Here is a 21684-nt window from a genome sequence, read left to right on the forward strand (position 1 = left end):
TCCCCCCTCCACGCAGCTGATAAGCCCAAAGGATCTGCACAGACCGATACAGTTTGGCGCCAACAACGTGGGACCGCCTTCGGGACTCCAGCTCCGGATTTTTTCCTCGGGATTTACTCCCAAGGCCTTCCCCATGAGTAGGTATAACCACAAGGCCGTGGAGGTTTGAGAACAGAGTTTTCCTCCCCTTAGCTGAGCTGCTGATCTGTCCAAAGCAGCCCACCTTTTGTCCTTCCGCCGGGGTTAGTCACTGAGCTGTTTAAGAAGCACACCACTGGGAGCGTTTGATAGGTAACGGGAGCTTATCCCCATTACTTCCCCCGACTGTGACAGCCTTAAGAAACCAAAGAAACACCGGCAGCAGAGTAGCTTTACACGCTTCACAGTACACGTGATCTGGGTTCAATTCCTGCCGCCGCCTGTGACAAGTTTGTACGTTCTCCCCATGACCTCGTGTGTTTCCTTCAGGTGCTCTGGTTTCCTCCCACGGCTGCTCATTGTAAATGGTCCTGTGATTAGGCTAGGGTTAAAATCAGGGGGCTGCTGGGCACTGCAGCTCAAAGGGCTGGAAGGGCCGATATCTCAGTGAATGAAAAAACAATCCTGAGGTTCGTATTCCTGTGGGCATTCACAGTAAAGACAAAAGAAACACAAAATAATCAATAAAAGACCCAAAGGAGTCAGCTCGTCTCTTCAGACTGTGGCCAACTTTGATATGAGCTCACAGCACGAGCAGTGGCGTGGCAAGCAGCCACCAGTGGAAAGCAAAAAAAACGTCTGACCTAATCGCTGTTTACAATGATAAGTACGATGCAGAAAGGAATTTAAATTCTGTGATATTAGCCCCAGGAAAAAAAATGTCACTGTGCTGTAATATACTCTGTAACCTCCAGGGGGCAGTCGTGGATCAGATTTCCATCATGCCCCATTAAAAATGATGCAAGATTAAAATAACAATGCTGCCACTCCACCCTGTCCAAACCCTCCTGTTTATGAGACAGGCAAACTCAGATTAATTGAGGCTTTATTAAGAGCAGATTGACAAGGGCGATGCCACATCTTCTTTGACCCAGGTTTCCTCTGCTGGCTTGCCGCATAGTTCCACAAAGCAACACACACAAAATGCTGGAGGAAATCAGTGGGTTGGGCAGAATCTATGGGAGTGAATAGATTGTCGACGTTTTGGGCTGAGATCCTCCTCCTTCTAGGGAGAAATATTAAACAGCCTCAGAATAGAGGGACATCCCTTTAGAACAGAGATGAGGAGGAATTTCTTGAACCAGAGCAGAGGTTGATAGGTTCTTGATCAGTCAGAGTATCAAAGGTTATGGGGAGAAGGCAGAAGAATGGGGTTGAGAGGGATAATAAATCAGCCATGATGGAATAGTGGGGCACATTTGATGGGCTGAATGGCCTAATTCTGTTCCTGTGTCTTAAGGGGTTTCAGTGGTAATGCTATTTATTGTTAATGGGGTGCATAGAGACATGGTAGTTGGCGTAGCTACCCATGACCATGTGGGTTTCCTCAGGGTGCTCTGGTTTCCTCCCACACTCCAAATGATGTGCCTACAGTTTAGGGTTAGTAAGTTGTGGGTATGCTACGTTGGCACCTGATGTGCCAAAAGCTTTCTTTACAACGACGTTCAATGAATTATGGGCCTGTATTCCCTGATCCCTCTGTTCTACCGCACTCCTCAGTGCCCTACCGTTCACTGTGTTAGACCTACCCTGGCTGGTCCTACCAAAGTGCAACACCGCGCCCTTGTCTGCATTGAATTACGTCTGGCATTTTTTCAGCCCATTTTTCCATCTGGTGAGATCCTGCAACAAGGCACGATAGACTTCCTGATGTTCTCTACACCCCAATATCGGTGTCATCTGCAAAGTTGCTGATCCATTTAAACATATTATCACCCAGATCGTTGATATAAGTGACAAACCACAACGGACCCAGCATCAGTTCCTGCAGCACTCCACAAGTCACAGGCCTCCAGTCAGAGGCAACCGTCTACCACCACTCTCCAGCATCTCCCCCCAAGCCAGTGTCTGATCCAGTTTGCTACCTCGTTTTGAATGCCAAGTATCTGAACCTTCATGACCAACCTCCCATCCGGGAATCTGGGAGATGGGACACGGTGGATTTTTTGTCTCCCTCTCAGGCTAGGTGAGTTCTCACAGTAGTTTGACTTTTATTTCTACTAGCACCGTCAAATACTACACAATTCATTGAAATTGGTCCTAACAACTTTGCCCTCATGGGATTTGAAGTCTGGTTTGCTGCTGCAGTTGTTCTTGCCCCAGTCCTGGGCTCGCGACCATGCTCCTCAGTTCCACGGGATGTTTGTCAGCAGCGCGGTGAGGAAACTGATCTCCTCGTCTGCATTTCTCACTTCGGGCTACAGTCCCGCCCTTGCACAGTAACTTCTGGGGTGGTGTTCCAACTTGTTTCTGCTACTCCGTTCCCACGAGAGCGCATTCACCTCTGCTGGAAGGTTTCAGGAACAGGAGCTCCAGCCGAAAACAGTAGTTAAGTTGCCGTTAACCCACCTACTGATCCCTTGAGAATTTTATGGTCTATAAAGTTCATGTGCTGACATCATATCGTTATAAAAGTTTCAAAAGATAAAGATTAGCTTTATTTGTCAGTGTACAGTGACACACACAGTGAAATGTGTCTTTTTGCATCAACAATCAATGCAGTCCTAGAATGTGCTGGGGTCAACCCGCAAGTGTCAGTGCACTTCTCAGAACTTAACTCTAACCGTTTTGTCTGTGGACTGTGGGAGGAAACTGGAGCACCTGGAGGAAACCCACACGGTCACGGGGTAAATGTGCAGGCAGCGGTGGGAATCGCATCCGGGTCGCTGGTACTATAAAGCTTTGTGCTAACAACTATGCTACTTCCCAAACTTCTGAATACCTTGGACCAATACCATTAAGCAAAAGGTCCACGAGGCCCAGGTTGGGAACCCCTAACTTAGAGGTCAAAGTACAGATATGGAATAAAAGTGGTTTGAAGTGTTTACAGTGCCTAGTCTGAAGTAGTAGATGGGAGGGGAGGAGGTCTAACTAGATTGGTCATAGAAAAGTACAGCACAGAAACAGGCCATTCAGCCCACCTAGTCAGTGCCAAACCATTTAAACTGCTGGCTCCCATCGACCTGTGCTGGACCATAGCCTTCCATACCCCTACTATCTAAGCTTCTCCTTAACTTTGAAATCGAGCTCGCACATTTCACTTGCACTGGCAGCTCGTTCCACACTCTCACACCTCCCTCTGAGTGAAGAAGTTCTCCCTCATGTCCCTTTTAAAGGTGTCACCTCTCACCCTTCACCCATGACCTCTAGCCGTAGCCCCATGGAGACCGATGTCTGCGACAGCACACACACACACACACACACACACACACACACACACACAGAATGCTGGGGGACTGAGCAGGCCAGGCAGCGTCTGTGGAGAGCCTGATGTTTCAGGTTAAGGCCCTGGACCGGGGTGTAACTCAGCCATCCATTTGCTTGCACAGATACTGCCCGGGCCTGCTGAGTTCCTCCAGCCTTCTGCTCCTTCCTCGCCTGCGATCGGCCGCAGTGTGCGAACTCAGATGAAAATAGATTTACGACCGCTGGTTAATGACATAAATAATATTATATGTAAAATATGACTCATCGTCCATGGCCCTCTCTTCTCACACTTTGAGGCCACCCTCGGGGTGGAGGAGCAACACCTCATATTCCTTCTGGGGAGCCTCCAACCTGATGGCGTGAACTTTCTCCTTCTGGGACATTACTTTTTTCCCTCCCCCTTCCCCCCTCTCCTATTCATTTATTTGCGGAGATACGGTCCAGAATTGGCTTTTCCAGCCCTTCAGGCTGAGCCGCCAGCGGCCCCCGATTTCGCACTAGCCGAATCACGGGACCAGTTAACCTACTAGCTGGTACGTCTTTGGGCTGTCGGAGGAAATCAGAGCATGCGGAGGAAACCCACGCGGTCACGAGGAGAGCATTTGAGCTGCACTCTGACCTCGGGCCTCTTTTCCTCACCTGCCCATCACCTCCCCCTGGAGCATCCCCCCCCCCACCCCTTCCCCCTCTCCCATGGTCCACTCTCCTCTCCTATCAGATTCCTTCCTCTCCAGCCCTTTACCTTTCCCACCCACCTATCTCCTTCCCCTACCCCACCTTTTTATTCTGGCATCTTCTCCCTTCCTTCTCAGTCTTGATGAAGGGTCTCAGCCCGAAACGTCGACTGTTTATTCCCCTCCATAGATGCTGCCTGACCTGCTGAGTTGCTCCAGCATTTTGTGTGTGTTGCTCTGGATTTCCAGCATCTGCAGAATCTCTTGTGTTTTTGACATAAAAGTTGTTACATATCGGTGCAAAGGCGTAAAAATCTATAAATTAAATGTTTAAAAAATACAGGTAAAAAGGGAATAACAAAGACAGTGTTCGTGGCCTGTTCAGAAATCGGATGGCAGAGGGGAAGAAGCTCTCTCTGAATTGCTCAGTGTGGCTCCTGTACCTCCTCCCTGACGGTGGTTATGAGAGGAGGGCATATCCTAGGTCTGAGGGTGCTTTTGGGATGGTACCACCTTCCTGAGGATGTCCTCGTCTTCTATCCAGCTGAGAAGGGAGATGAGGCCTCGGTTTAATCTGGCGGGGCCAACTGTGGCGCACTCCCTTGGTGACCGTGCACGCAGACGTCTGTCTGCGCTGCCCCATTCCCCGTCCTAACTGGATTGTACTGAACTGCATTGGCCACCGGTCTGCCCAGCCCGACCATGTGCCTACCCTCCACAGTTAATGCTACACACCCTTGAGGTGTTGATAAACTCCCCTCTGCCTGTTTTCAGGCTATTCACACAACTTGGGGAAACAACAGAACTCCGGCATGTGGGAAGTTCATGGGAGTTAAAATTCTTTTGGCAGTGTTCTCACGAGGGTCCAGGAATGGTGGGAAATCCGTGAGGAACTGGGTCTGACTCGTCCGCATGAAGCTGAAATTTCACTGTGGCTGATACACTACCACACGCGCCCACATGTAGACACATGCATCTCTCACACACACACACACACACACACACACACACACACACACACACACATACACATACACACAAACGTCCAGACACAGACAGACACACTCACACACACACACACGCACACACGCATCACACACACGCACACACGCATCTCACACACACACACACATACATACATACACACAAACGTCCAGACACAGACACACTCACACACACACACACACACACACACGCATCACACACACACACACACACACACACATGCATCTCACACGCACACACACACACATACATACATACACTCAAACGTGCAGACACAGACAGACACACTCACTCTCACACATACACACCCTTGCTGATGCAGGAACTGGTCAGATTAGATGCCACACATAACTCCGTGTTACACCCTGCCTACACTTGCGCAAAGAAGCGCTGTTTATTTTACACTGGAATGCTGGGTCAAGGCCCAACCAAAGAAAGGAAGTTCAGATGAGATAAAAGACGTGATATCTGTTCTGCTGTTGTGACATGAGTTTCTATAGTCTTGTGGCGAGATAAAGAAGTGAGGGTGTGGATTACAGTTCACTTTGTGCTTTCGGAAGAGGGCTTTCCTGCCGTGAGAACCCCTTTATGTCACAGGTAGAAGCTCCAGGTGGAAGTTAAGCTCTTCTAGGTAGATGGTGATTTGGTTTAATGGTGTGACATATACCGAGGTGCAGTAAAACTCGCCTTGCACGCTGTTCACATAGATCAGATCGTTACAGAGTGCGTTGAGGTAGAACAATAGCAGAATGCAGAATAATTGTAACAGCTACAGAGAAGGTGCGGTGCAGGTAAACTATTAGGGTGCAAGATCATAACAAGGTAGATTGTGAGCTCGAGAGTTCACCTTTATCGTTCTAGGGACCTATTTAATAGTCCTGTAGCAGTGGGGTAGAAGCTATCCTTGAGCCTGGTTGTACGTCCTTCCTGGCTTTTGTATCTCCTGCCGGATGGAAGGGGGGAAGAGGGAATGTCCAAGGTTGATTATGCTGGCTGCTTCACCGAGGCAGTGACAGAGTCCACGAGGGGAGAGCAACACGCACAAAATGCTGGAGCAACTCGGTGAGTCGGGCAGCATCTACAGAGGGAAATAAAGAGTCGGTGGTTTGGGCTGGAACCCTTCACCAGGACCGACCAGATTGTCTGCACATGCTGCCTGGCCTGCTGAGTTCCTCCAGCATTTTGTGTGCGTTGCCCAAGATTTTCAGCATCTTGTGCCTCCTTTTGGCGCATTGGCCTTCATAAATTAAAGTTTCCTGGCATAATTTACATATTACTATTTATGGTTTTATTACTATTTATTATTTATGGTGCAACTGTAACGAAAACCAATTTCCCCCGGGATCAATAAAGTATGACTATGACTATTGACTACATGAGATGGGGTGTTATGTTGAAGTTGTATAAGATGTTGGTGAGGCCTAATTTGAAGTATTAACATAGAACATAGAATAGTACAGCACAGTACAGGCCCTTCAGCCCACAATGTTGTGCTGACCTTCAACCCCTGCCTCCCATATAAGCCCCCACCTTAAATTCCTCCATATACCTGTCTAGTAGTCTCTTAAATTTCACTAGTGTATCTGCCTCCACCACTGACTCAGGCAGTGCATTCCACGCACCAACCACTCTCTGAGTAAAAAACCTTCCTCTAATATCCCCCTTGAACTTCCCACCCCTCACCTTAAAGCCATGTCCTCTTGTATTGAGCAGTGGTGCCCTGGGGAAGAGGCATTGGCTATCCACTCTATCTATTCCTCTTATTATCTTGTACACCTCTATCATGTCTCCTCTCATCCTCCTTCTCTCCAAAGAGTAAAGCCCTAGCTCCCTTAATCTCTGATCTCTGAAGTATTGTCTTCAGTTTTGGTCACCTACCTACAGGAAAGATGTAAGTAAGCTTGAAAAAATACAGAGAAAATTTAGAATAATGTTGCTGGAACCAAAGGACCTGAGTTATAAGGAAAGATTGAGTAGGTTAGGATTTTTACTGTTTGGAATGTAGAAGATTGAGGGAAAATTTGATAGAGGTATACAAAATTATGAGGGGTATAGATAGGGTAAATGCAAGCAGGCTTTTTCCACTGAGGTTGGATGGGATTACAACCAGAGGTCATGGGTTAAGGGTGAAAGAAGAGAAGTTTAAGGGGAACATGAGAGGAAACTTCCTTCACTCAGAGGGTGGTGAGAGTGTGGAATGAGCTGCTGGCACAAGTGGTGCATGCGAGCTCGATTTCAATGTTTAAGAGAAGTTTGGATAGGCAGAGTGTATGAATGGTAGAATATGGAGGGCTGTGGTCCCACTGCAAGTGGATAGGAGTAGTCTGTTTAAATGGGTTGGCACAGACTCGATGGGCTGAAGGGCCTGTTTCTGTGCTGTACTTTTCTATGCCTCCTGTGGAGGGAGGCTAGTTTCTGTCTTGGGCTCAGCTGTGTCCACAACTCTCTGCAGTCACAGGCAGAGCAGTTGCCGTACCAACGCATCCAGACAGAACTGTTCTTCTCCAACTACGTTCTTTATAGTTCTAAAAGCCTCTGAATGTTGATTTAAGGTAACAGAATCTAATTCTCTTCCAGGGGCTTTCAGAACACTGGACAAGTTTGGAACCGGCGTGGTCAATATTGGCTACAAAGAGGTGAGCTTGGCCACACAAATGCTTGAAGCATACAGCAAGTCAGTCAGCCTCTGTAGAGGGAGGAACCAAGCTAATAAAGTGCCAATAAAAAGTATTCACACCCCCTCCCTTGGAAGTTTTCATGTTTTATTGTTTCGCAGCATTGAATCACAGTGGATTTAATTTGGCTTTTTTGATACTGATCAAAAGAAAAGGACTCTTCTGTGTCAAAGTGAAAACAGATCTCTACAAGGTGATCTAAATTAATTGCAAATATAAAACACAAATTAATGATTGCATAAGTATCCATCCCAAAAATATGACATGGCAAATCACTACTGGTTTTAGAAGTCACATAATTAGTTAAGTGAAGATGTTTTGGAGACCTGTGTGCAGTCAAGGTGTTTCAATTGATTGTAGTAAAAATACACCTGTATCTGGAAGATCCAACTGCTGGTGAGTCAGTATCCTGGCAAAAGCTACACCATGAAGACAAAAGAACACTCCAAGCAACTCTGGAAAAAGGTTATTGAAAAGCACAAGTCAGGAGATGGATACAAGAACATTTCCAAGTCACTGAATATCCCTTGGAATACAGTTAAGTCAATCATCAAGAAATGGAAAGAATATGGCACAGCTGTAAATCTGCCTAGAGCAGGCCGTCCTCAAAAACTGAGTGACCGTGCAAGAAGGGGACTAGTGAGGGAGGCCACCAAGAGACCTATGACAACTCTGGAGGAGTTACAAGCCTCAGTGGCTGAGATGGGAGAGACTGCACATACAACTGCTGACCAGGTTCTTCACCAGTCACAGCTTTATGGGAGAGTGGCAAAGAGAAAGCCACTGTTGAAAAAAGATCATACGAAATCTCGGCTAGAGTTTGCCAGAAGGCATGTGAGAGACTCTGAAGTCAGCTGGAAGAAGGGTCTATGGTCCGATGAAACCAAAATTGAGCTTTTTGGCCATCAGACTAAACGCTACGTTTAGCATAAGCCAAACCGCACATCATCAAAAACACACCATCCCTACCATGAAGCATGCTGTGGGGATGCTTCACTGCTGCAGGCCCTGGAAGGCTTGTGAAGGTAGAGGGTAAAATGAATGCAGCAAAATACAGGGAAATCCTGGAGGAAAATCTGATTCAGTCTGCAAGGGAACTGTGACTTGGGAGAAGATGTGTTTTCCAGCAAGACAATGACCCCAAGCATAAAGCCAAAGCTACACAGGAATGGCTTAAGAACAACAAAGTTAATGTCCTGGAATGGCCAGGTCAGAGTCCAGACCTCAATCCAATTGTGAATTTGTAGCTTCACTCACAATCCTCATGCAATCTGACAGAGCTTGAGCAGTTTTGTAAAGAAGAATGGGGAAAAATTGCAGTGTCCAGATGTGTTGATAGAGACCTATCCACACAGACTCGAGGCTGTAATTGCTGCCAAGGGTGCATCTACTAAATACTCACTTGAAAGGGTGAATACTTGTGCAATCAATTATTTTGTGTTTTATATTTGTAATTAATGTAGATCACTTTGTAGGAATCTGTTTTCACTTTGACATGAAAGTTTCTTTTTCTGTTGACCAGTGTCAAAAAAGCCAAATTAAAACCATTGTGATTCAATGTTGTAAATCAATAAAACATGAAAACTTCCAAAGGGGTTGAATACTTTTTATAGGCACTGTATTTCAGGTTAACAAGCGTTCATCAGAACTACAAAGATTAAGAAGCGAAATAAATTCTAAATTGGAGAGAAGAGGAGGAGGGTTAGAGTTCAAAATAAGTTTACTTTGAATGCAAAATCCTACAAAAAGTAATGGAGTTGGCCCAGTACATCACAGATAAAGCCTTCCTAACCCACTGAGCACATCTATATGAAAAGCTGTCACAGGAAAGCAGCATCCATCATCAGAGATCCCCACCACCCAGGCCGTGCTGTCTTCTTGCTGCTGCCATCAGGTAGAAGGTACAAGAGCCTCAGGACTCGCACCACCAGGTTCAGGAGCAGTTACTACCCCTCAACCATCAGGCTCTTGAATAAAAGGAGATAACTACACTGACTTGCCCCATCATTGAGATGCTCCCACAACCAATGATCTCACATTAAGGAATCTTTATCTCGTTATCTCATTATTTATTGTTATTTATTTATATTTCCATTTGCACAGTTTGTTGTCTTCTGCACTCTGGTTGATCTTTCATTGATCCTGTTATAGTTACTATTCTATAGATTTGGTACGTTTGCCCACAGGAAAATCTGGGTTGTATATGATGATATATATGTACTTTGATGATAATATTTATTTTGAAGGTTGATATATGTCACAGTATCCAACCCTGAGATTCATTTTCTTGGTGGCATTCACAGTAAGTACAAAGAAACACAATAGAATCAGTGAAAGACAGCAGACAACAGGACGGACAGTGTGCAGAAGAGAACAAACTGTGCAAATACAAAAAGAAAAATAATAAATAAATATCAAGAACATGAGTCCTTGAAAGTGAGTCCATAGTTCAGGCCATCGTTGGGGTGAGTGAAGTTATCCCCTCCATGTGAGCCTGGTGGTTGAGAGGTGATAACTGTTCCAAAACCTGGTGGTGTGGCTCCTGGGGCTCCTTCCTGATGCCAGCAACAAGAGAACAAGAGGGAGGTCTCGACACCAGGAATGATTAAATACCACATGCGAACAGTTCAGGCTCTTCGGCCCACAATGTCGTGCTAACCTATATAAATACTTCACGATAAACCCGACCCTTCTCTCGTACACAGCCCATCGTCCTGCATGTTTCCTACATCCATCTGCCTATCTAAGTCTCTCTTAAATGTCCCTAATTTTATTTAGATTATTTATCTTTTAATTAAATATTTACTTAGAGATGCAGCGCAGAACTGGCCTTTCCAGCCCACACTGCCCAGCAACCCACTGATTTAACCCTCGCCTAATCACAGGGCAATTTACAATACTCAATCAACCTACTAACCAATACATCTTTAGACTATGGGAGGAAGCCAGAGCACCTGGAGGAAACCTATGCACGCACACGTTAAGAGCTTACAAACCTTCTTACAGAGGACGCCAGAGCTGAACTCACAACTCCACCCACAGCTGTAGTAGTGTTGAGCTAACCACCATGCTACTCTGCTGCCCTGTGTGTCAACCTCTAACACGACTTCCAGCAGCGTACTCCAGGCACCCGGTCGTGCTCTGTGTTTCAACTATCTCTGACATCTCCCCCGAAGTTTCCCCCACCCAGCTTAAACAGATGTCCTCTGCTATGGGGCATTGTTGCCCTGGGAATCGTGATACACTCTCTTCTGCCTCTAATAATCTGTAACAGCTCTGCTCCCACCCTCCGTCGCTCCAAAGGAAAAGCCCCAGCTCGCACAACCTACCCGCGTAAGACATGCTCGCTAATCCAGGCAGCGTTCTGGTGAATCTCCTTTGATTGAAGTCAGCTGCAGAAAGTTGTGAACTCAGTCAGCTCAGTCACGGGCACTCGCCTCCGTAGTATCCATGACATCTTCAAAGAGCGATGCCTCAGAAAGGCAGCACCCATCCTTAAGGACCACCCTCACTCAGTTCACGCCCTCTTCTCATTGCTACCATCAGGGAGGAGGTTCAGGAGCCTGAAGACACACACTCAGCAACTCAGGAACAGCTTCTTCCCCTCTGCTATCCCATTTCTGAATGGACATTGAACCCATGAACACTACCTCACTTCCTTTTTTTTTCTTTTTTTGCACTACTTATTTAACTACAAATTTCAAGACGATATTAAACCTAATTCTGATTCTGATTTCTGCCGCTCTCTGTGAGGAGTTTGTATCTTCTCCCGGTCACTGCATGTGTTCCCGCTGGGTGCTCCAGTTTTCTTGCACAGTCCAAAGACTTGGGGGTTAGAGTTTATAAATTGTGAGCTTGCCCAGAGTGTGGCAACACTTGTGGGCTTGCCCTGACGCGTCGGACGCCACTCTTTGTCACAGCAGTGCTGGTGTTTGTGTGAGGTTTCTTTGCGTGTAAGTTTTTGCCACGGTGGCAAAACCCTTCGTTGCCTGTAAAACTCTAAAGGGTGATCTGAGAGGGACGTGAATGGTGATTTAGAAATTTAGAAATTTTTCCCTTTTCAGTCTTTAATGAGGAAAGAATACAAATATTATTAGCAACTCTTCTAAATACTGTCACCATATGCGCATTTACCGTGAATTACCCTGATGTGTAATAACTACATTATTGTTCAGTTTTCCTTAAGAAAATAACCACTCTTGTTCTTACCTCCAACAGTGGCTGCAGATGACCATGTACAGCTAAGACCCTATGAACTCTACTGTAGAGCTGGGATCCTGTGGACCATCCATTGGACATCTAAGACCCTTTGGACCATCCAACGGACATCTAAGACCATGTTGACTATCCAATGGACAGCTTAGACACTATAGTCCATCCATTAGACAGCTGAGACCTCGTAGACCATCCAATGGACGGCGAAGACTATGTGGACCGTCCAATGAAAAGCTGAGACCCCATGGACTACCCAATGGACAGCTGAGCCCCTGTGAACCATCCAATGGACTGCTAAGACCCTGTGAACCATCCAGTGTAGAGCTAGGACCTGGTGAATTATCCAATATATAGCTGGGATCCAGTTGACCATTTTATGTACAGCTAAGATCCTATAAACCATTCAATGTCCACCTAAGGTCCTCTTGACCATTCAATGTCCACCTAGGGTCCAGTAGACTATTCAGTGCCTACCTGGGTCATTTGGACCATTCAATGTTCATCCAGGGTCATTTGGAACATTCAATGTCCATCCAGGGTCATGTGGACCATTCAACGTCCACCTAGACTCATAAGGACCATTCAATGACCATCCAAGGTCCTGTGGACCATTCAATGTATGGTGAGGATACCATTCTCTATGTACCACTGGGATTCTACGGACCAGTAGCTCTCTGAAGCAGATACCCACCGCCTAGTTCTGAGCAGAGAGCCAGTACACATTCACAGACACAAGCTATGGACTTTGTATGGTTCCTTGTATCTGGCCATCTCCATGATGTACTGTAGGAACGTTAAAAATATCTAAAGCAGAGGGAATGCATTGAAGGTGAGAGGGGGTAGGTTCAAAGGGGATGTGAGGGGTAAGTTCTTCACTCAGAGAGTAGTGCTGGTATGATGGTAGAGGCAAATACATTTGAGGCTTTTAAAAGACCTTTGCACAGGCACATGAACATCAGGAGATGGAGGGATGCGGACATTGCGTAGGTGAGAGGGATTAGTTCTTGGAGATTTTTGATTTGCGTTTTAGCTAGTTTGACACAGCATTGTGGGCTGTTCCCATGCTGTACTCTTCTAGGTTCTATCTACATCAAACCATACAGGGAAATGTTGGTGTTACCCATTCGTGTTTAAGATCAAGGTGTGCAGGGGGCAGCCACAAGTGTCGCCGCACATTCTGGCACCAACATAGCGTGTCCACAATCCTTGGCAAAGCGATACAGAGCACAGCATTCACAAAAAAAACATAAATTAAAGTTTATACATAGAATTTAGTATAGTACAGGCCCTTCGGCCCACAATGTTATGCCAACATTTAATCTAATCTAAGATCAGTCTAACATAGGGGTTCCCAACCTGGGGTCCAAGGATCCCTTGTTTAATGGTGTTGGTCCATGGCGTAAACAAGGTTGGGAACCCCTGATTTTTAACACACTCTTCCCTCATATTCTTCTATTTTCCTATCATCCATGTGCCTATCTAAGAACTTTTTAAATGCTCCTAGCAAACCCGCCTCCATCACCACCCCTGACAGTATCTACCTCTGACATCCCCCTATACTATCCTCCAATTATCTTTCAATTGTGACCCCTGATATTAGCCATTTCTGCCCTGGGGAACAAAAGTGCTGGCTTCCAATACAATGGTATTAACTATAATTAATGAGGAGGATGCAGGGTGACTTGGATAGGTTAGGTGAGTGGGCAAATTCATGGCAGATGCAATTTAATGTGGATAAATGTGAGGTTCTCCACTTTGGTGGCAAAAACAGGAAAACAGATTATTATCTAAATGGTGGCCGATTAGGAAAAGGGGAGGTGCAACGAGACCTAGATGTCATTATACACCAGTCATTGAAAGTGGGCATGCAGGTACAGCAGGCCGTGAAAAAGGCGAATGGTATGCTGGCATTTATAGCGAGAGGATTCGAGTACAGGAGCAGGGAGGTACTACTGCAGTTGTACAAGGCCTTGGTGAGACCACACCTGGAGTATTGTGTGCAGTTTTGGTCCCCAAATCTGAGGAAAGACATTCTTGCCATAGAGGGAGTACAAAGAAGATTCACCAGATTGATTCCTGGGATGGCAGGACTTTCATAAATGACTGGATCGACTAGGCTTATACTTTCTGGAATTCAGAAGATTGAGGGGGGATCTTATTGAAACGTATAAAATTCTAAAGAGATTGGACAGGCTAGATGCAGGAAGATTGTTCCCGATGTTGGGGAAGTCCAGAACAAGGGGTCACAGTTTAAGGATAAAGGGGAAGCCTTTTAGGGCCGAAATGAGGAAAAACTTCTTCACACAGAGAGTGGTGAATCTGTGGAATTCTCTGCCACAGGAGACAGTTGAGGCCAGATCATTGGCTATATTTAAGAGGGAGTTAGATATGGCCCTCGTGGCTAAAGGGATCAGGGGGTATGGAGGGAAGGCTGGTACAGGGTTGTGAGTTGGATGATCAGCCATGATCATACTGAATGGCGGTGCAGGCTCGAAGGGCTGAATGGCCTACACCTGCACCTATTTTCTGTGTTTCTGTATACATGAAATGTAGGGTCCATCTGCTGTGTGTTCATATCACCACTGTAGTAGAGGTGGCTTTGGTGTATTGGGTTGTTGTGATGTGAACAAAGGTCAGCAGAGAGACAGCTGAAGCTAGCGGACACAGAAGTGTCTTATTCAGTAAAAATGAGCAGCAGGCATCATATTGAGACACTCTTAGAGGAAGAGGCCTCCTGACCCAATATTACACAACATTTTGTATGATAAAGATCAAAGGTAACAGCAGGACAATTCTTTGGTTGCAATGTATCTACAATACTTCCTTTGAATTACATATAGTTTCACACACCACCACCTTCCCACCCACTCTCCAGACACCCAGAATGAATGTTAATCAGCATTGTCTGGTTGGTAATCAACGGCAATCCACAGCTCCAAGAAAGCAATTGTTCAGGGCTGCATTTTAAGTTCAGTCTACTATCCACATTGTGGTTGCTGGTGAAATTAATATTTCCTATATACCCAAACTCCAGAATATGCCCCGAAACCACAACAGATTGTTTCGAAGAAGGGCGTCAGCCTGAAAGGTTGACTGTTTATCCCCCTCCATAGATGCTGCCTGACCTGCTGAGTTCCCCCAGCATATCGTGTGTGGTTCTCTAGTTATTTTCACTGTTCTTTTTAGGAGCTTACAGTTTGCAAACTGGCTGTTTCCTACATTCCAACGCTTCAAAATTAAAAGTAAATTTTGTCATCAAAGTACATATATGTCACCATATACCAGCCTGAGATTTGCTGGTATACCCAATGACTTGGCCTTCACAGTTATCTGTCACAATGCATTCCACCCTTTGGCGAAAGAAGATCCTCCTCGTCTCCGTTCTGAATGGACGTCCCTCTGGTCTGAGACTCCTCCACCATGGGAAACACCCTCTCCACATCCACACTATCGAGGGCTTTCAACATTCGATAGGTTTCAATGAAGTCACTCCTCCTCATTCTTCACACAATAGAATTAATGAAAACTACACACAAACAACCACTGTGCAAAAAATGCAAATACAAAAAATAAAAAAAAACAAAATAATAGTAAATAAACAAATAATGTATATTGAGATCATGAGTTGTAGAGTCTTTGAAAGTGAGTCCAAAGGGTTGTGGAATCAGTTCAGTGTTGAGGTGAGTGAAGTTATCCTCAACGGTTCAGGAGCCTGATGTTTGCAGGATAATAAATTCAGTAACTTGGCAACACATCAAAATTAGTTCACTGATTATCATATGTTTGGAATGCAGAACAATAGAATTGTATTTTTTTCTCAATTCTCTCTCTACAGAAGCTATATTCAGGAAAATAGTGAGATATTCACAGTTATTCGCATTTATTTGTGTGTATTGCTTTGGATTTGCAAAAGTCTTTTGTTATTTGCAATAACATTTTTGAGTGCTGCTCTTGAACATATGATAATTGCATCAAAGAATCCAATTCTGAACCTTAATGGCAAAAGATTGATGTTTTCAAATGTTTCTTGTCTTTGGAAACACTGATGTATGTTGCTTGAATTTCCAGCATCTGCAGAATTCCTGTTGTTTGCGTTTAAATTCTAAGTAAAGATTTAGGTTTATTTATCACGTGTACATTGAAACATACAGTGAAATGCCTCGTTTGTGGTAACAACCAACACACCCAAGGACGTGCTGGGGGCAGCCCGCAAGTGTCGTCACACGTTCTGGCACCGGCGCAGCATGGCACACCCACAATGCAAGAGCAAAACAAGGCGTGTTTTCCTCCCTCCCACCCACTGAAATACACAGACAGTCCTCCCATCTCCAGGACAGGCCACTGGGCCCTCGGGCGACAACTCCTGGACTTCTGATTGATCAGCATTTTATTGAGGTACAACACAGTTCAAGCTCTTTTGGGCCTTGGAGCCACTCCACTTCAGCAGCCCCCCATTTAACCCTAACCTAACCATGGGACAATTTACAATGACTAATTAACCTACCCGGTACGCCTTTGGACATTGGGAGGAAACCAGAGCACCTGGAGGAAACCCACGCCTTCTACGGGGAGGATGTACAGAGACTCCTTACGGAGGGGGCAGGATTGAACTCTGAACTCTGCCCATCTGAGCTGTAACTGCGTCACACTAACCACTGTACTACTGCCCCCCCCCCCCCAATGGTGGGACAGGGTTTTGCAGACAAGGCTGCTGTTTGGTACGCTGTGCAGGAGGTTCTGGGATGTGTGAGGTGTCCAGGGAGGGGTAGCACATCAGTGAAGGGGCTTGTCGTGTCCATTCCAGGGCAGCTCACTCACCTTTGGTCCCCACCGGACACCCAGCTCTCCCCTGTGGCTCCAAGCAGCTGTCTGCATGTGACACAGGGCCCATCCCAGTACTTTGCTGCGACAGGCGGGCTAAACCAAATGAGGGTTGCTGGTAGCCTCGTAGTGCAGTGAGACAGGAACCTGGCCGTTCTAGCATTCAAAGCCAGCTCTAGTGGGCTCGGTGGATTAGATCCAATGGCCAGGAGGGCGGTTCTGCGATGCTTTGTGGAGACTACCGCAAACAAAGAAGAGCCCAGTTTGTGACAACTATTGGTACCACTGGACCCGAAGGTGCGAGGTTGAGGGCGTTGTACTGCCCCACTTTGAAGACTCTCACGCACAGGCCTCAGACTCAGGTTTAATATCACAGGTATTTGTCATGAAATTTGTTGGATACGATGGACAACTGCCCAGGAGGTACTGACGGAGGATAAGAGGTGACCTGATAATGAGAGGCATTGATCGTGTGGATAGTCAGGAGGCTTTTTCCCAGGGCTGAAATGGCTAACACGAGAGGACACAGTTTTAAGGTGCTTGGAAGTAGGTACAGAGGAGATGTCAGGGGTAAGTTTTTTTTTACGCAGAGAGTGGTGAGTGCGTGGAATGGGCTGCCAGCGGTGGAAACGGTGGGGTCTTTTAAGAAACTCCTGGATGGATACATGCAGCTTAGAAAAATAGAGGGCTATGGGTAAAGCCTAGGTAGTTCTAAGGTAAGGACATGTTCGGCACAGCTTTGTGGGCTGAAGGGCCTGTATTGTGCTATAGGTTTTCTATGTTTCTTCAGCTTTGTTCACAGTATTCCCAAAATTTAATGGGTTAGGGTGTATGTGGAGGACTGAATGGCCTTGTTTGTATTTCAGTGATTCCAAGGGCTGATTCTGAAAGGAGCCCCAATGTAGGATGAAAGTTGTCCACCTAACCATTGTGTTGTGACTGTGAGCAAAGTCACTGGAGAGACGCTGAAGCTACTGGATACAGAAGTGTTTATTCAGCAAAACCAGCAGCAGTCATCATATTTGAGCCACTCTGGGTCAGGCAGGCCTCTTCCTCCTAATGTCACATGACATTTTTATATGCTAATGAGTAAAGGTAACAGCAGGACAATTCTGTAGTTACAATGTGTCTGCAATGCTTCCTTTCAATTACATACAGTTTTGAAACACCTTCACACCCTCACTCCAGACACCCAAAATGACCCTAGGCTGCATTCATGCAGATGCTGGCACCTGAGGTCAAGTGGAATGTTCCTTTGTTTGTGATTGAGCCCAACCTGCAGCTCCAGGAAGCCCATTATTCTGAGCTGTTTTAAATTCAATCTGCAATCCACATTCAAATCTGAAGATCTGAAAATCTGTTAGTGAAATTAATATTTGCTATATATTCTAACTGCAGAATACACCCAGAGAACAGCAAATTTGGTTTGAGTGATAGAACAGGTTGGTACTCCAGTCCATTGCTGGAGCTCCCATCTTCCAAATGAAAGATGGAATAAAGACACACAGTGATGCAGAACAGAGCTTCATAGAGACATACCCTTCAGCCCAGCTGGTCAATGCCAACCAAGATTCCCATCTAGTCCTATCAGATTCGGGCTTAATAACACCAGCAGATGTCGTGAAATTTGTTTTCCTTGCAGAAGCAGTACATTGCGATACATAATAATTACTGCCCCAAGCTATAAGTTCATTCTCCCTGTGACCGTGTGGGTTTCCTCCGGGTGCTCCAGTTTCCTCCCACAGTCCAAAGACGTATCAGTTGGGAGGTTAATTGGTCGTTGTAAATAGTCCAGTGATTAGACCAGGATTAACTGGGCAGTTGCTGGGCAGCATGGCGTGAAGAGCCAGAAGGGCCTGTTCCACACTGTATGTCAATAAATTAAATAATGTAATGAGGTAGTGTTCATGGGTTCAATGTCCATTCAGAAATCTGATGGCAGAGGGGAAGAAGCTGTTCCTGAATCGCTGAGTGTGTCTTCGGGCTCCTGTACCTCCTCCCTGATGGTAGCAATGAGAAGAGGGCATGACCTGGGTGGTGGTGGTCCTTAATGATGGATGCTGCCTTTTTGAGGCATCGCTCCTTGAAGATGTCCCGGATACTATGGAGTCTGGTGCCCATGATGGAGCTGACTGAGTTCACAACTCTGCAGTTTATTTAGATCCTGTGCAGCACACCACCCCATACCAGACGGTGATGCAACTTCACAGCAGCGATGTGAAGAAGAGCATCTCTGAACCTTCATCTTTATAACTGGAGCAGTCTGGACTCCAACAAACGATTCTGCGCTCCTTCAGAGAAGAGGCATTCCACCCGCTGTCCCTGTGCGCGGTAGCATAGTAGTGGTTAGCACAGCACCTCACAGTACCAGCAACCCCGGTTCAATTCCCACCACTGACTCTGAAGATTTGTACGTTCTCCCCATTACCATGTGAGTTTCCTCTGGGTTCTCTGGTTTCCTCCCACAGTTCGCAGACTTATCAATTGGCAGGTTACTTGATCATTGAAAATTGTACCATGATTAGGCTAGGATTAAATCAGGGGTTGCTGGGCGATGCGGCTTGAAGCTTTTCCGCGCTGTAGCTCAAGAAATAAATAAACAGGAAACATATGATCTAGTCATCCGCTCATCTGTGGTTTCCAGAATCTGTCCAGGTGAAATGTCATTCCAATACTACAAGCATGAAAAACTCTTTATCAATCCATTTGATTGTGTGAAGCAGTTGTTCGATCCACGGTAGGTTTCTGAATAAAGTGACTGGAGATAAAGAGAAATGTGGGTAAACATAGTACTGAGCAAAAGTCTGAGGCACATGTATATAACTAGGGTGCTTTACGTATTGCACTGTACTGCTGCCACAAAACAAAACGAATTTCATGATGTATGTGAGTGATGATAAACCTGATTCTGATCTGGGTCTCTATTGTGGACTAAGAGTGTGAAGGGGACAGGGAGAAAGGAATCATGTTTGGGAAAAGGGGAAGGGAGAAAGGAGCGCGCGGGAAGAACCAAAGAGACATTCCGCAATGATCAATAAACTAATTGTTTGGAACCAGATGACCTTGCCTGGTGTCTCAGGGCTGAGAGTGTCTGCACCCCCCTCACCCCTCGCACTCCTGCCCTGCCACCTGTCCTGCTGTGCTCCACTCTTGCCGTTCCCAACATCCTTTGCTCTTGCCAGATTTACAAACTCGCTCTTTACCCCATGTTGACGAGTACAATACTGGTGCCAAGTCTTACCCACCCTAGCTATATTTATGTGCGTTAAGCCTTTCGCACACCATGGAAGGCAGGGGTATGCTCCAGGTGCAGATCGATGGGGTCAGGCAGATTAAAAAGTTCGGCACAGACCGGAATGAATACAGCTTCTATAGCAATTGGTTAGACTCCCCACAGCAACTCAATGAAGTGACGCGCCTGATCAATGCGTGCACTTCACAGAGAGAAAATTAAAGCTCACACATGCAAAAACAAGTTCTTGACTTTGTTTATTGGTGGAGGCAGATGTACGCAGGATAGAAATGCCATGAAAATTAGCTCATCACAACATCAGATTAAGATTAGCTTCCTTTGTCACATGTACTGCTCATCAAAACTTCGAAATGTGTTCTAACACACACAAAATGCTGGAGGAACTCAGCAGGTCAGGCAGCATCTGTAGGAATGAATAAACAGTTAACATTTCGGGCCAAGACCCTTCTTCATGACTGAGAAGGAAGGGGGAAGATACCAGTATTAGAAGGTGGGTAGGGGAAGCCGGGTGGGTAGGAAAGGTAAAGGGCTGGAGAGCAAGGACTCAGATCGGAGAGAAGAATAGACCATAGGAGAAAGGGAAGGAGAAGGTGCACCAGGAGGAGAAGTAAATGACCACAGTGGCGAATAGAAGAAGAATGGGGAAGAGGGAATTTTTTTTTGACGGGAAGGAGAAATTGATGTTCATGCCATCGGGTTGGAGGCTACCCAGACGGAATATAAGGTACTACTCCTCCACTCTGAGGATGGCCTCATCTTGGCAGAAGAGAAGATCATGGATCGACATGCTGGAATACGAATGGAATATTTGGCCACCGGGAAGTCCCGTTTTGTGGCGGATGGAGTGGAGGTGCTCGATGAGGTGGTCCCCCCATCTGCAACAGTCTCACCAAGGTAGAGGAGGCCACGTTGGGAGCACTGGACGCAATGGACGACCCCAGCAGTTTCGGAGGTAAAGTGTCGCCTCACCTGGAGGACTGTTTGTGGCCCTGAATGGAGGCAAATTGTGGTGTGTCGGCAGGTATAGTGCTTAGGCTGCATGCAGGGATAAGAGCCGGGCGCAAGATCCTGGGAGACGGGTACTATTTGCGTCAACACCCAAGCACAGTCCAAGGATTGTGCTGGGTGTTCTGTTTTTAATATTTCAGTAATACTTGAGTAATCTTGTAAATACATTGTTTGATAAAGCACTCTTTGTTGTTTATATAATTAATGTGATGAAAAATATATGATATTGTAGCGGTGTGCTTATGCACAGCGCTAGAATAACCACGCGGAGTCGGTGAGTTGGAGTTGCGATAAACAGATTTATTCAAACTTCGCGGCCTGCTTTAAAGCCTTCCCGTTCCTGCCCTCCCTGGGGCGGGACTGCTGTGGGGAATGCACATTCCCAGACCCTTTCCGCGCGCGGGATTTTCCCCCTGCTGGTGAAGATGGCCTGGCGCTCTTTTTGGGGCCGGCCCTCTGCCTGCGCGCGCTGTTGTGAGCCGGTTCGTGTGTGCCAGAAAGTGGGTCGCCACATAACCCCCCCCCCAAGAATCGGCGATACCTCCCCCAATGTCCACAGTCTGGATCGGCCTCTGTTTGGGAGGTCTGCCCCTGCGCCGCGGTGCCTGAGCCTGGACCAGCTGCGCCA

At 46.3% G+C, this 21684-nt stretch overlaps 1 protein-coding gene across 3 annotated transcripts in view; it reads left to right on the forward strand.

Moving 5' to 3' along the window:
• The window catches only part of LOC134354589 (calpain-9-like), a 107591-nt gene extending 91314 nt beyond the window's left edge, over positions 1-16277 (forward strand). For 2 of the 3 annotated variants that reach the window (XM_063063560.1, XM_063063558.1), the window contains 2 exons: positions 7662-7720; positions 11978-16277. In XM_063063560.1, the coding sequence (XP_062919630.1) occupies positions 7662-7720; positions 11978-12004 (86 nt within the window). In that variant the 3' untranslated portion in view covers positions 12005-16277. Of the gene's footprint in view, positions 1-7661; positions 7721-11977 lie in introns of those variants that run through there. The other variant, XR_010019855.1, reaches the window with a different exon arrangement.
• The last annotated feature ends 5407 nt before the right edge of the window (positions 16278-21684 follow it).

Source organism: Mobula hypostoma, chromosome 12 (genome assembly GCF_963921235.1).
Source record: "Mobula hypostoma chromosome 12, sMobHyp1.1, whole genome shotgun sequence".
In the NCBI taxonomy this organism is placed as follows: Eukaryota; Metazoa; Chordata; class Chondrichthyes; order Myliobatiformes; family Myliobatidae; genus Mobula; species Mobula hypostoma.